The sequence below is a fragment of the Rhinoderma darwinii genome, chromosome 10 (assembly GCF_050947455.1).
Source record: "Rhinoderma darwinii isolate aRhiDar2 chromosome 10, aRhiDar2.hap1, whole genome shotgun sequence".
In the NCBI taxonomy this organism is placed as follows: domain Eukaryota; kingdom Metazoa; phylum Chordata; class Amphibia; order Anura; family Rhinodermatidae; genus Rhinoderma; species Rhinoderma darwinii.
In genome coordinates, this window is record NC_134696.1 from 46,413,770 (window position 1) to 46,426,742 (window position 12,973).

Sequence of the window (12,973 nt, forward strand, 5' to 3'; positions counted from 1 at the left end):
AAAAAAAAAAAAAAAGCAGCTCCATGCTAGAGTCGTATGGGACTTCGCAGGTATTCTTCCCTAGAAAAACTTATCTAAGGGTATTTTCACATAGGGGGAATGTGTTGCAGAAATTTCTGCAACTGTCCCATTCATCTGAATTGGGCTTGCAGAAATTCTTGTACATGCAGCAGAAACAACTACATTCTGTTTTATGGTACGGATTATCAGTTGGAGAAGTTTCTGTGTGAACAGACCCGAAGTACCTCCGTTCATAGGTCTCCTGATGGACCACGCAATGATTTATATATGTCAGATTCATAAAGAATATAATAGAAAAAATAATTATGAAATCGGAGATATACGGAGGTAATACTAAAGGGCTTATAAACTTCTATGGGTGACCTGTAAAAAACAAAACAAAAACTGAGCCATAATACAGTCATGTGCACGAGGCCTTACAGGCTTATTCCAATATTTTCTGTAAAGACTTCAGAATTTAGGCATTACCTGCCGGGGTTCAAGAGCATCATCCAGTCCAAGCCCTCGAATGTGAGAATGAGCACCTAGAAGCAGAGAAAAGCTTTAAATGACATGTTACACCAGATGACTTTTCATATTTTCCTGCACAAACTCATATATAATACAAAATCAATGTATACCCAAGTACATAGCGGACCTGTGTAGTGCAACAATCAATATCATCATCAATTGCTGGTCTTAGTCTGTAAATCCATGGAATCCACACATTTTTGGATGGAATGTATTTTGCCTGAACCGCAGTTTATGGAGGCAGTGCTTCCTTAAAGGGGGTTTCCAGCTCTGACAACTGATGACTGATCCACAGGTGGGGTCCGGGTGACAGACCCACACTGATGACCTATCCGGTGTATAGGTCATCAGTTGTCAGAAGGCGGAGAACCTCTTTAAGTGGACTTTAAAAGGGATATATTGCTATATGACATCACTATCAGGGACCCCCGTCAATCCCCAAAGCGAAGGTGACTTTCTGTGAACAGTGAAGGAGCATAATTAAAATGGGTTGTCTCAAAGACCGCTTTTTTTATTTTATTTTTAAGTTGGCATGGGCCAGCTGATCACCATAGGCCCGGGTTCACTGTGCCCCCCCTTTCCCGGCAACCAGCTGTCATCGCCAGGGGAAGCTGTGACCAGCCCTACATTTCCCCGCTGCAGGGGGAAACATAGCATTACATCCTAGCCATTGAAATGAATGGCGGTCCATGTAATCCAAGGACGCAGCAAGTCCCCCAAACTGAGCCGCTCTCATAGAGCTCGTCTGTTTCCGTAATTCCAGGTCACCTCTCTGCTAATCCTCTGCCTGGATTTGGCCGCCTCACCAGACGGGATGGGGTTGGTTACCATTCTGGTAATAGATGCAAGTCCCACGTTTTGGACCCGCACCTAATCAGACATTTATAGCACATCCGGTGGATATGCCATAAATGTCTAAGATAGAAATTCCTATTCAATTTAATTCTTTTTATTTTGGAAAAACTGCAGAAAGAAAGCAATTTTATATGTTTATATATATTTTTTTTAAACATTCATTTTTTTTTTTTTTTAAACATTCATTTTCTTTTTATCCTAATGGAGGATTTTAAATGGTCTTTATTTTTTTTTCTCTAATGCACTGGCATACATAAAAATTAGAAGACTGCATGAAAACCTGGCATTAAATGCAAAAAATGACTACTATTTTTTATTTGATTTGAAACTGTATAAGAAACAGTCAGCAGATTATCTGCAGGGTCCTCATGTGTAAGTTTGGGTTTTGTTATGGACGACCCTTGTTACTATGGATACCATCTGCTGGGTGTGATCACGTTCCCAAGGAGACAAATGACCACATTGCATTACAATACGGCACCAAGATCAACTGTTCGAACACAAAAAGATGAAAACGACCCCAGGTAGTTGGCAGGCACATTAATGAATTGCAGGAGAAGAAAGTGTCGCCCTCAGGCGACCAGCCTAATTTCCCAACTACCCTACAGAAAAATTAAAAGTATATCTTTATTAGCTACTTATAGCAAGACGACAACATACACAAATTTAAAATTCTCACTGTCAGATGACCGGATAACAATATTTTGCCTGTGGTGCAGGCTTGAATTAGCTACCAATAAGGTACGCATTAGCAAGTGTAGTAAGTTAGATTGTTTGACAATGGTCTACTAGATGGATAACCAAGTGAAACCGGTCAGTGATAGGGTTTAAAAATTAGAAAGCCCCCCCGACATGTTTCGCTACTGAGTAGCGTCCTCAGGGGTACACGGGGCTAATGGCGACGCGGCGAGACGGAAGCTCTTGATATGGGCCAGTAACTGACGTTTAGTGAGGGTGTGTCAGCAGAACAGCCAATCCTGTCAAAGGTAACATGTCCGTAGCGTGGAGAGGGAAACACAACAAATGAAAAACTATATGAGTTTAACCAATAGCGCAAGGGCTATGGCACAGGCGCAGAGGAACAAACTCGGACTTAGTCTGTGTGTGTCACCTAAGTATAGCGGCGCCAGACGGCGCATGCGCAGATATCGTTTACACTGACTCAGAGAAAGAATAGCAAGTTACCATCAGCTAACGACAGAGGCAACGTAGGCGCAACCGACAGTCTATGTACACAGAAAAGTTGGTAAGTGAATTATAGAAATAAGTGAAAATAAAGGTATTAACGTAAATGGTCTTTATTTTTTTTTTCTCTAATGCACTGGCATACATAAAAATTAGAAGACTGCATGAAAACCTGGCATTAAATGCAAAAAATGACTACTATTTTTTATTTGATTTGAAACTGTATAAGAAACAGTCAGCAGATTATCTGCAGGGTCCTCATGTGTAAGTTTGGGTTTTGTTATGGACGACCCTTGTTACTATGGATACCATCTGCTGGGTGTGATCACGTTCCCAAGGAGACAAATGACCACATTGCATTACAATACGGCACCAAGATCAACTGTTCCACACACAAGAGTCACATTACAAGTCACAATAACGTCACCCGACTCTTGGCTCCCTCTCCAGCAACAATACAATGTGCGAGTCTAAAGAGGAAACAAAAACGGCGAAAAACTCACCAATTCTCTCAATCCTGGTGACATCTCGGACTTCTGGCACCTTGGTGGTTGTCTGTGAGAAAAGGAATAATTAACATTAAACTCAAAGACACAAGATAATTCTGCATAACTTAAGTCTATAGATACAACTGTCTCCCACATGGGTCAGTATTGTATCGAATAGTAATCAACCACGCTACATGACTGGTAAATTTTCATAAAACTGGTTCTCCAGAGACAATCATGGAGATTTGTTAAAACGAATGCAAAGAAAGAGATGAGAAGTAGTTGCCCGATGCATTAATTTCCCAACCTAGCAGAGAAAAACGAGAGCAGTAATTGATTGGTCACTATGGACATTTGGCTTCCAACAACTTCAAGCACGATCTGACTGCCCGTGGCTGGAGACCACTACTATAGGGGTTACCACATGCCCAGCCATGACTCCATTCAAATCAAGGAGAGTCCACAGAAATGCATAAGGCCCTGCTCACATTCAGGAGAAGATTAGGTTTAGAGTATATGTTGGATTACCTCCCAACGTGCACCCTCAGGCTGAATGCACACGATGCATATTACATGCAGTTTTGCCGCATGTATTTGCATGCGGCAAAACTGCAGAGTAATACAGTACCAGCATAGTCAACGAGATTCCAGGGAAACTCATGTACACGCTGCAGTATATTTCGAGATGGAAATTGGCCCGCGGTGCGTATTTTTTGAAACAGCGGCACATCAATTTATCCCGCAAATTCTATCCCTCTAGTTCTACAAAAAAACGCAGCATTAAAACGCCACGATTTATGCAGCAAAACGTAAAAACCGCCGCAAAAAAATGCATCAAAAAAGCTAATTCATGCACGTTTTTTGCTCAGAATTTCTTGCGGTTTCACTGCGTATTTTCCGCAGCAAAATATGCACCGTGTGCATTCAGAGTAAATGTGTCCATAGGGCTCCATTAGCCCGACAGAGGCCAAAAGAGTGTTCTTTTGGCGTCCTTAGGGCAGGTATACTTTTTTTTGAAGGATGGAATAGAATAGACTACGCCGTTCCATCCCACCACATCCTGCATATAAATGCGGGTCCCACCTCTGGGACATGCACCTACATAGAGAGCAGGGTCACCCGACCCCGTTTCGCCTGGTGTGGTGGCCGCAAGCTGACGATTCCAGGCGGGGACTGGTGCAGATGCGCGTGGCTCTCTCCATTCCGTTCAACAGGAGTTATGCAAACAGCTGAGCAAGCGCTGCCTCCGTCACCCACAGGTTATAATGGCATCCATTAAACGTCATGATCCCTGTTCATTATGGTATCTGTTGAATGAAGTCTATGGTGACGAATGACACTGTTCGGAATCCACCACAGTCTGTTTAATATATACATCGGGAGCTTTTTCCCGACATTCTCGTCTGTACTCAGAAGTATAAAACGGACAGCTTGCCACCCGCACTACGTATATGTATCCTGTACAGCTGCCACAGCATTTTGCACAAAGAGCCGTCAGTGATAACTGCGTGGCAGAGAACATCACATCAGCTGGTAAACCAGTGGTGGGCACTAAAAGTCCACAACACGGAGGCCACTCTAGGTATGTAAATACACCACATAACTTCTCTTTTACGGATTCTGAGTAAAGCTGGGTTCACACGAGCATGTTCCGTCCGTAATAGACGGAACGTATTTCGGCCGCAAGTCCCGGACTGAACACAGTGCAGGGAGCCGGGTTCCTAGCATCAAAGTTATGTGCGACGCTAGGAGTCCCTGCCTCTCCGTGGAACTACTGCCCCGTACTGAAAACATGATTACAGTATGGGACAGTTGTCCCGCAGCGAGGCAGGGACTCCTAGCGTCGTACATAACTATGATGCTAGGAGTCCGGCTCCCTGCACTGTGTTCGCTCCGGGACTTGCGTCCGAAATACGTTCCGTCCATTACGGACGTAACATGGTCGTGTGAACCCAGCCTTAAAGAGGCTCTGTCACCAGATTTTGCAACCCCTATCTGCTATTGCAGCAGATCGCCGCTGCAATGTAGATTACAGTAACGTCTTATTTTTAAAAAACGAGCATTTTTGGCCAAGTTATGACCGTTTTTGTATTTATGCAAATGAGGCTTGCAAAAGTCCAAGTGGGCGTGTTTAAAGTAAAAGTCCAACTGGGCGTGTATTATATCGGGGCGTTTTTACTAGCTGGCCGTTCTGACGAGAAGTATCATCCACTTCTCTTCGTTACCACCCAGCTTCTAGCAGTGCAGACACAGCGTGTTCTCGAGAGATCACGCTGTGACGTCACTCACTTCCTGCCCCAGGTCCTGCATCGTGTCGGCCACATCGGCACCAGAGGCTACATTTGATTCTGCAGCAGCATCAGCGTTTGCAGGTAAGTAGCTACATCGACTTACCTGCAAATGCCGATGCTGCTGCAGAATCAACTGTAGCCTCTGGTGCCGATGTGTCCTCGCTCGTCTGACACGATGCAGGACCTGTGAGTGACGACACAGCGTGATCTCTCGAGAACACGCTGTGTCTGTGCACTGCCAGAAGCTGGGCGTTCTGAAGAGAAGTGGATGATACTTCTCATCACAACGCCCAGCTAGTAAAAGTAGTAAACACGCCCCGATGTACGCACATAATACACGCCCACTTGGACTTTTGCAAGCCTAATTTGCATAAATACAAAAATGGTCATAACTTGGCCAAAAATGCTTGTTTTTTAAAAATAAAAACGTTACTGTAATCTACATTGCAGCGCCGATCTGCTGCAATAGGAGATAGGGGTTGCAAAATCTGGTGACAGAGCCTCTTTAAAGTCTGTACTAGAGCACTCTCCTAGCTGGTTCAATGCCTGCTCAGAGCTCTATCTAGTGATTTGCATTCTGGGATGTGTATTTTCTTTGAACCAGTAATCTTCTGCAGGGAATAACTGTCCATTGTAATAATTTCGCTAAACTGTCAGGGGAGTGTCTGTCAACAAGCTTGCTGACTGTTTCCATTGAGGACCATCAGAATTGCACATGCAGCTGCAGAGTATAATTAGGCCCCATGCACAGAAGCGTAATATTGATCCGCAATTACGGATCAAAATACTGATCCATTCATTTCTATGGCCCACGGACACCTTCCCGTATATATAAGTGTTCAGGCCATAGACACGTCCTATTTTTTGAATTCACAGACCATGCTCCTATACTTTATATAACGGGAGCACAACCAGCGAATGGGGGTGATAGTTTGCGGCCGTCCGTGCCTGTAGTCACGGCCTAAAGTCCCCCTGCACACGGCCGTGCCTGTAATCCATCCAGCGGCCGGCCGGCCACAGAGTATGGGAGCACAGCCCACAAAATACCAAAAATAGGACATGCTCCATAATTCCCGGCACCGTTCTACGACACGGACACCCACCCGTAGCGATACGGAAAGGGGTCCACGGCCAATAGAACTGTATCGGTCTGTAAAACTGCGGACCGTGTTACGGTCGTGTGCGTGGGGCCTTACACCGTGTAACTCACGAATGTAACGTCTCAGGTTTCTACCTAGATTATGTACCAACTGGAAAAACAAGCAAGTCCCAACCTCTCCCTCCAGAGAAATGAATGGAAATGGATTCTAAGCTTGTGAGCGTCGGTTTCTATTGACTTCTATGGGTCAGAACCAGCACCAAAACGACGATCTTCTGCCTTCACTCATGAATTTCCAGATCTAGAATTACAGCAACCTCCAGCCTGGTGATAGCAACATGAGCCGGCATAACGCGCCATCTACACAGCCACATACCGCATATATCTGTACTGATCCCGTATAAAACACAACTGACTGACAACAAATACTGGGCCACTTCCATGATTACACGGCCTTTCTGCTCTGACTTACCGCCATGGTTGCCATGCTGCCGCTTTTCCTCACTACACAACCGCCAGGGACACGAACGGTGCAACAATGTTACAGCTCCGGCTAGGAAACAAACCCCAGTCTAAAGGTTCCACATAAACACGCCCACTAGGGGAGGAGCAATGTAACCGTCATAAGGTAGAGTTCCATGGGAAATGTAAACATTCAGAGAAAACGACCACATATTTATATATTATCTGAAATAAATACATAAACATAAATTCTATACAGACACTGATATTTACATGTATATTATATTTTACATAAATATTACATATATTACATTTAGAGTTAAAGGAAAACATTTGCATAAAGAAACATTCCAGAAAATGCCTCGGTTGGATTCGAACCGTGGACTCCAAGGCAACAATTGTCACATTCACAGAAAACAGGGGGGGGAGGGGGTAAACGGGCCTCGGTGAGAACAGTCTATGGTCTGTGCTCAATCACTGTAATGTCACAGTCTCCTCTGTAATAAAGATGGAGGGAGTATGAATGTATATACAGGTATGCTAGCACAAGGAATAGAGCCTCTGTGTGTAGTGGACTCCAACAGGCATTTGGGGGCAGTAGACACTCAATCTAAGCAGATCTCCTGTACTTTCCAATCAATAAAAATCTTAGATGGACTGTAAAAAGCAAAGACACAAACAAGCAATAATATACCCACATAACATGGAAGTGTCTGGGAGAAAAGGCTGCAATACCGGTGAATCGTCGCACAATGCGTGTGGTGTGTGGCGACTCACAGGGAGCAAGAAGAAATGAAGGGGAAGCAGCGCTGCGGCCACTTCAAAACAGCTGATCGGCGGTGGTCCCGGGAGTCGGACCCCGACACATCAGCTAGTGATGGCACCATTCATTTTTAGTGACTGGAAAACCACTCTAATGACCAGCTAAATGTTTACATTTTGCCTCTCTACTTTTCAGAAACCATATCTTTTTAAATTTTTCATTGACGTGGCCGTATGAGGCCGTGTTTTATGCGGGAGAATTTTTTTAAAAAAATGTCTGCACGGTTTGGGGGTAAAAAAAATTACTATTTAAGTTATATAATTTTGTTTTGTTTATTTTTTAGCCCTTTCATGTTTCACATTAAATGAATTTTTCAGGTTATTACGGTCGTGTAGATACCTAATATGTGTAGGATATTTGTTTTTATTTATTATATGGGCAATAAAATATTTTTTTTTTGGACATTTTTTATTTGTATTTTTTGTTACATTTTCTTTTTCATCTTATGATGGGATTATTTTATTTACAACTTTATTTTTTACTTATAATGTATTAGCATACTCCTGTATGCTAATACATGACACTGCGTCACTATGACACAGACTGATGTTAGGGCAACACCTAGTGTACCCTAACAGCAGGCTTACTGAGCAGACAGCCCTGGGGTCCTTTCTAGGACCCCAGGGCTGACTGCAGAGGGTTCCCCCAGTCTCCAATTGCTTCACCAGGTTTCGGGTGATTTGAGGGGAGCCCCTTTGTTCATTCTGCATGATTCACGGACCACAGTGATCAAAGGGTTAAACAGCTGGGGTCGTAATTTTTTATATAATTTATTTTATCAAGGAAAGCTGCGGTTAACCACCTACGTTGTATTCCATGGCTTTTCAATGGTTAGCTTTTGCTTCTAGAGGAGAATATGGCATCATGGCACAATCGGTGGCATACGTTGGAACAGTAAGGGTATGTTCACACGAGGGCGTCCGTTACGGCTGAAATTACGGGGATGTTTCAGCCTGAAAACATCCCCGTAATTTCAGCCGTACCGGCATGTGCAGGCGCTTGAACGGCGCGTCAATTACGGCCGTAATTGGCGCTGCTATTCATTGGAGTGAATGAATAACGGCTCCAATTACGGCCAAAGAAGTGACAGGTCACTTCTTTGACGCGGGCGTCTATTTACGCGCCGTCATTTGACAGCGGCGCGTAAATATACGCCTCGTGTGAACAGACAAACGTCTGCCCATTGCTTTCAATGGGCAGATGTTTGTCAGCGCTATTGAGGCGCTATTTTCGGGCGTAATTCGGGGCAAAAACGCCCGATTTACGTCCGTAAATAGGCCGTGTGAGCATACCCTAAGGGTATGTTCACACGAGGGCGTCCGTTACGGCTGAAATTACGGGGATGTTTCAGCCTGAAAACATCCCCGTAATTTCAGCCGTAACGGCATGTGCAGGCGCTTGAACGCCGCGTCAATTACGGCCATAATTAGCGCTGCTATTCATTGGAGTCAATGAGTAACGGCTCTAATTACGGCCAAAGAAGTGACAGGTCACTTCTTTGACGCGGGCGTCTATTTACGCGCCGTCATTTGACAGCGGCGCGTAAATATACGCCTCGTGTGAACAGACAAACGTCTGCCCATTGCTTTCAATGGGCAGATGTTTCTCAGCGCTATTGAGGCGCTATTTTCAGACGTAATTCGGGGCAAAAACGCCCGAATTACGTCCGTAAATAGGCCGTGTGAACATACCCTCAGGCTGGGTTCACACGACCTATTTTCAGACGTAAACGAGGCGTATTATGCCTCGTTTTACGTCTGAAAATAGGGCTGCAATACGTCGGCAAACATCTGCCCATTCATTTGAATGGGTTTGCCGACGTACTGTGCAGACGACCTGTTATTTACGCGTCGTCGTTTGACAGCTGTCAAATGACGACGCGTAAAAATACAGCCTCGTCAAAAGAAGTGCAGGACACTTTTATTTTTTGGAGCTGTTTTCTCATAGACTCCAATGAAAACAGCTCCAAAAACGGACGTAAAAAACGCCGCGAAAACGGCACGAAAAACGCAGCGAAAAATGTGAGTTGGTCAAAAAACGTCTGAAAAGCAGGGTCTGTTTTCCCTTGAAAAAAGCTCTGGATTTTCAGACGTTTTTGGTCACTACGTGTGCACATACCCTAAGGGTATGTTCACACGGCCTATTTACGGACGTAATTCGGGCGTTTTTGCCCCGAATTACGTCTGAAAATAGCGCCTCAATAGCGCTGACAAACATCTGCCCATTGAAAGCAATGGGCAGACGTTTGTCTGTTCACACGAGGCGTATATTTACGCGCCGCTGTCAAATGACGGCGCGTAAATAGACGCCCGCGTAGAAGAAGTGACCTGTCACTTCTTTGTCCGTAATTGGAGCCGCTATTCATTGACTCCAATGAATAGCAGCGCTAATTACGGCCGTAATTGACGCGGCGTTCAAGCGCCTGCACATGCCGGTACGGCTGAAATTACGGCGATGTTTTCAGGCTGAAACATCCACGTAATTTCATCTGTTACGGACGCCCTCGTGTGAACATACCCTAAGGGTATGTTCACACGTAGTCAACAAAAACGTCTGAAAATCCAGAGCTGTTTTCAAGGGAAAACAGACCCTGCTTTTCAGACGTTTTTTTACCAACTCGCATTTTTCGCGGCGTTTTCACACCGTTTTCGCGGCGTTTTTTATGTCCGTTTTTGGAGCTGTTTTCATTGGAGTCTATGAGAAAACAGCTCCAAAAACGTCCAAAGAAGTGTCCTGCACTTCTTTTTACGAGGCGTAATTTTACGCGTCGTAATTGCCGTTCGACGCGTAAAATTACGCGTCATGTGGACAATACAGCGTTCTACCCATAGAAAGTAATGTGCAGATGTTTGACAACGTATTTGAGACGTATTTCCAGACGTAAAACGAGGCAAAATACGCCTCGTATACGTCTGAAATTTGGCCGTGTGAACATACCCTAAAGGCCTTGTGAACTCCTACGTGTGCCCTATTATGGTTCTGTACAAATCTGAGCTACATTATAGCCGGGTGTATGAAAAATTATAGTCGGTTTGAGTCACTAAAGCTCACTCACAATGGAGTGCTATGGACATACCGCAAAAGTCAATTGTTTAAAAAATCTTTTTAAATGTATCAACACCACTCATGACACCTCACGTGCCCGTTCCTCATCTTTTGCAGTAGAGCTCGCCTCATTGAGTCTTCTGGCCTGATGCTCCCAGGTGACTCACCAATCTGCCTTCGTGAGGGTATGTGCACACGATGAGAGGCTTTTACGGCTGAAATGACAGACTGTTTTCAGAAGAAAACAGCTGCCTCGTTTCAGCCGTAAAAGCGCCTCCTCGCATTATGCGAGGCGTCTGTGACGCTCGTAAATCTTGAGCTGCTCTTCATTGAGTTCAATGAAGAACGGCTCAAATTATGTTGCAAAGAAGTGCCCTGCATATAATGTATATAAGTGTCCTGCATATAATGTATATAAGTGTCCTGCACTTCTTTGCCGAGGCAGTCAATTTACGCGTCGTCGTTTGACAGCTGTCAAACGACGACGCGTAAATGACAGGTCGTCTGCACAGTACATCGGCAAACCCATTCAAATGAATGGGCAGATGTTTGCCGACGTATTGTAGCCCTATTTTCAGACGTAAATCGAGGCATAATACGCCTCGTTTACGCCTGAAAATAGGTCGTGTGAACCCAGCCTCACGGAGAAATCCAGATGAAATCTGCAATAAAATCTACCTGTGCTTCCCGTCTTAAAAACTCATTATCCTTATATTAATAATTTATTGAATTTGAAAGTGTTTTTTCTTTCGGAAGGGTGTATGTGCCATACAGGCAGACCATGAGCCTACTATGGGCTCCTTGCCACCTTTTAGTATTGGGTGGCAAGAACCTGTGCAACATACCCTTTCCAGAGGAACGGAATTGCTAGCAATATGGTACTGCTTTATATTTTTCTTTTCTGTATATTTTATTGTGAAAGGTAATAAAAATAAGATTATGTAAGAAAAAAAAATGTGAGCTAAAAAATGCTGTTAGGTGGTACCAATGGCTGTTGCTTGTCTGCTATTTATTTTGCTCAGTAATTGACGCTTGGCTGTTTTTTAGCTCAACTCCATTAGGGCAGAGCTGTGATCTGTGACTGCAGTTTAGCTACAGTGACCAGAGGGAATCTGAGGTAGTCTGAGACACACCTCCTGTCTCATCATTGGTTATGGCTGCTGCTTTCTCCTTCCCACTGCAGCTCTGCCTCTTCAGATTGGCTGCTGTGTATAAACACAAGCCCACCAGGAAGTCAGTGCATGAATGCTGATTTCTATTACAGAAAGGGCAGAATGATTATTGATTATAAACTACAAGTAACTTTACCACCAGTAAAAAGATTATCAGGGCATTTCCGCACATATACTAATGGAAATACGTCAGGGTAAGGGGGAGCCTGGAAAGTCGCTTTAAAGGGTCTGTCTTGGTAATGGATTTCTAATCCATCTCATGGTTGTAACAATTTAGGGAATTTAAAGAATATGTTGAGGCTATTTTCACACCGCCAGGTTCCGTTCACCAAAATGACAGAAACCTCAAAGGAACTGCAAAGGGCCCCATTACAAGTCAATGGGTGTAGTCGGGCACCACTTGGTTGCATTGTAGTATGGATCTGGTATAGCTTTGTGGCTTTTCTTAACAGAAGTCACGGCGCAGACATGAACAGAACCTAATGGATCCTAAATGCTTTATTGCTAACACCGCAGGAAGTTTTTGATATATTACCCAACATTGACTCTCACCAGAGTGAAGGGCAGACATACGCATTGTAAATGTTGAAATTAGCGACTTTTTTGCTGCTGACAATGGCGATCATTTTTATGTATGGACAATCGATATTGATCACCGATAAACTATAATTTTATTGTTGATCGTTAATCTTTACTTTTCGTGCATTTACGCTATCTGGGCATAAGTCAGAAAATGAAGGATTCGTAACAATAATTGAAATAGTTCGCACATTTGACTATGGCCATGACACTCACAATGTCACTCTGCCTGTGCCACATAAAGACAGTCAGTCTTTGCTTGCACGTAGACAAAGCTCGAAAGTCAATCACAGTGACTGACGTACCACTCAGCCAATCCCTGCTCTCCACCGTTGCCTCATCTTTCAGAAGAAACTTTTATCGTGGCTCCGTTCCACCAATCAGAGCTTCCTGAGGTTCGTGACTCATAGGCCAGAATACAGAGAACGTGTTAGCCCCGCCCC

The 12,973-nt window shown here is 44.1% G+C and overlaps 1 protein-coding gene across 2 annotated transcripts in view; it reads right to left on the bottom strand.

Moving 5' to 3' along the window:
* Positions 1 to 7,019, bottom strand: part of RUVBL2 (RuvB like AAA ATPase 2) — a 35,106-nt gene extending 28,087 nt beyond the window's left edge. For both annotated transcript variants that reach the window (XM_075839838.1, XM_075839839.1), the window contains exons 1-3: positions 6,922 to 7,019; positions 3,075 to 3,126; positions 490 to 545 (exon numbers count right to left, since the gene is read on the bottom strand). In XM_075839838.1, the coding sequence (XP_075695953.1) occupies positions 490 to 545; positions 3,075 to 3,126; positions 6,922 to 6,936 (123 nt within the window). In that variant the 5' untranslated portion in view covers positions 6,937 to 7,019. The remainder of the gene's footprint in view (positions 1 to 489; positions 546 to 3,074; positions 3,127 to 6,921) is intronic.
* Between the last annotated feature and the right edge of the window lie 5,954 nt (positions 7,020 to 12,973).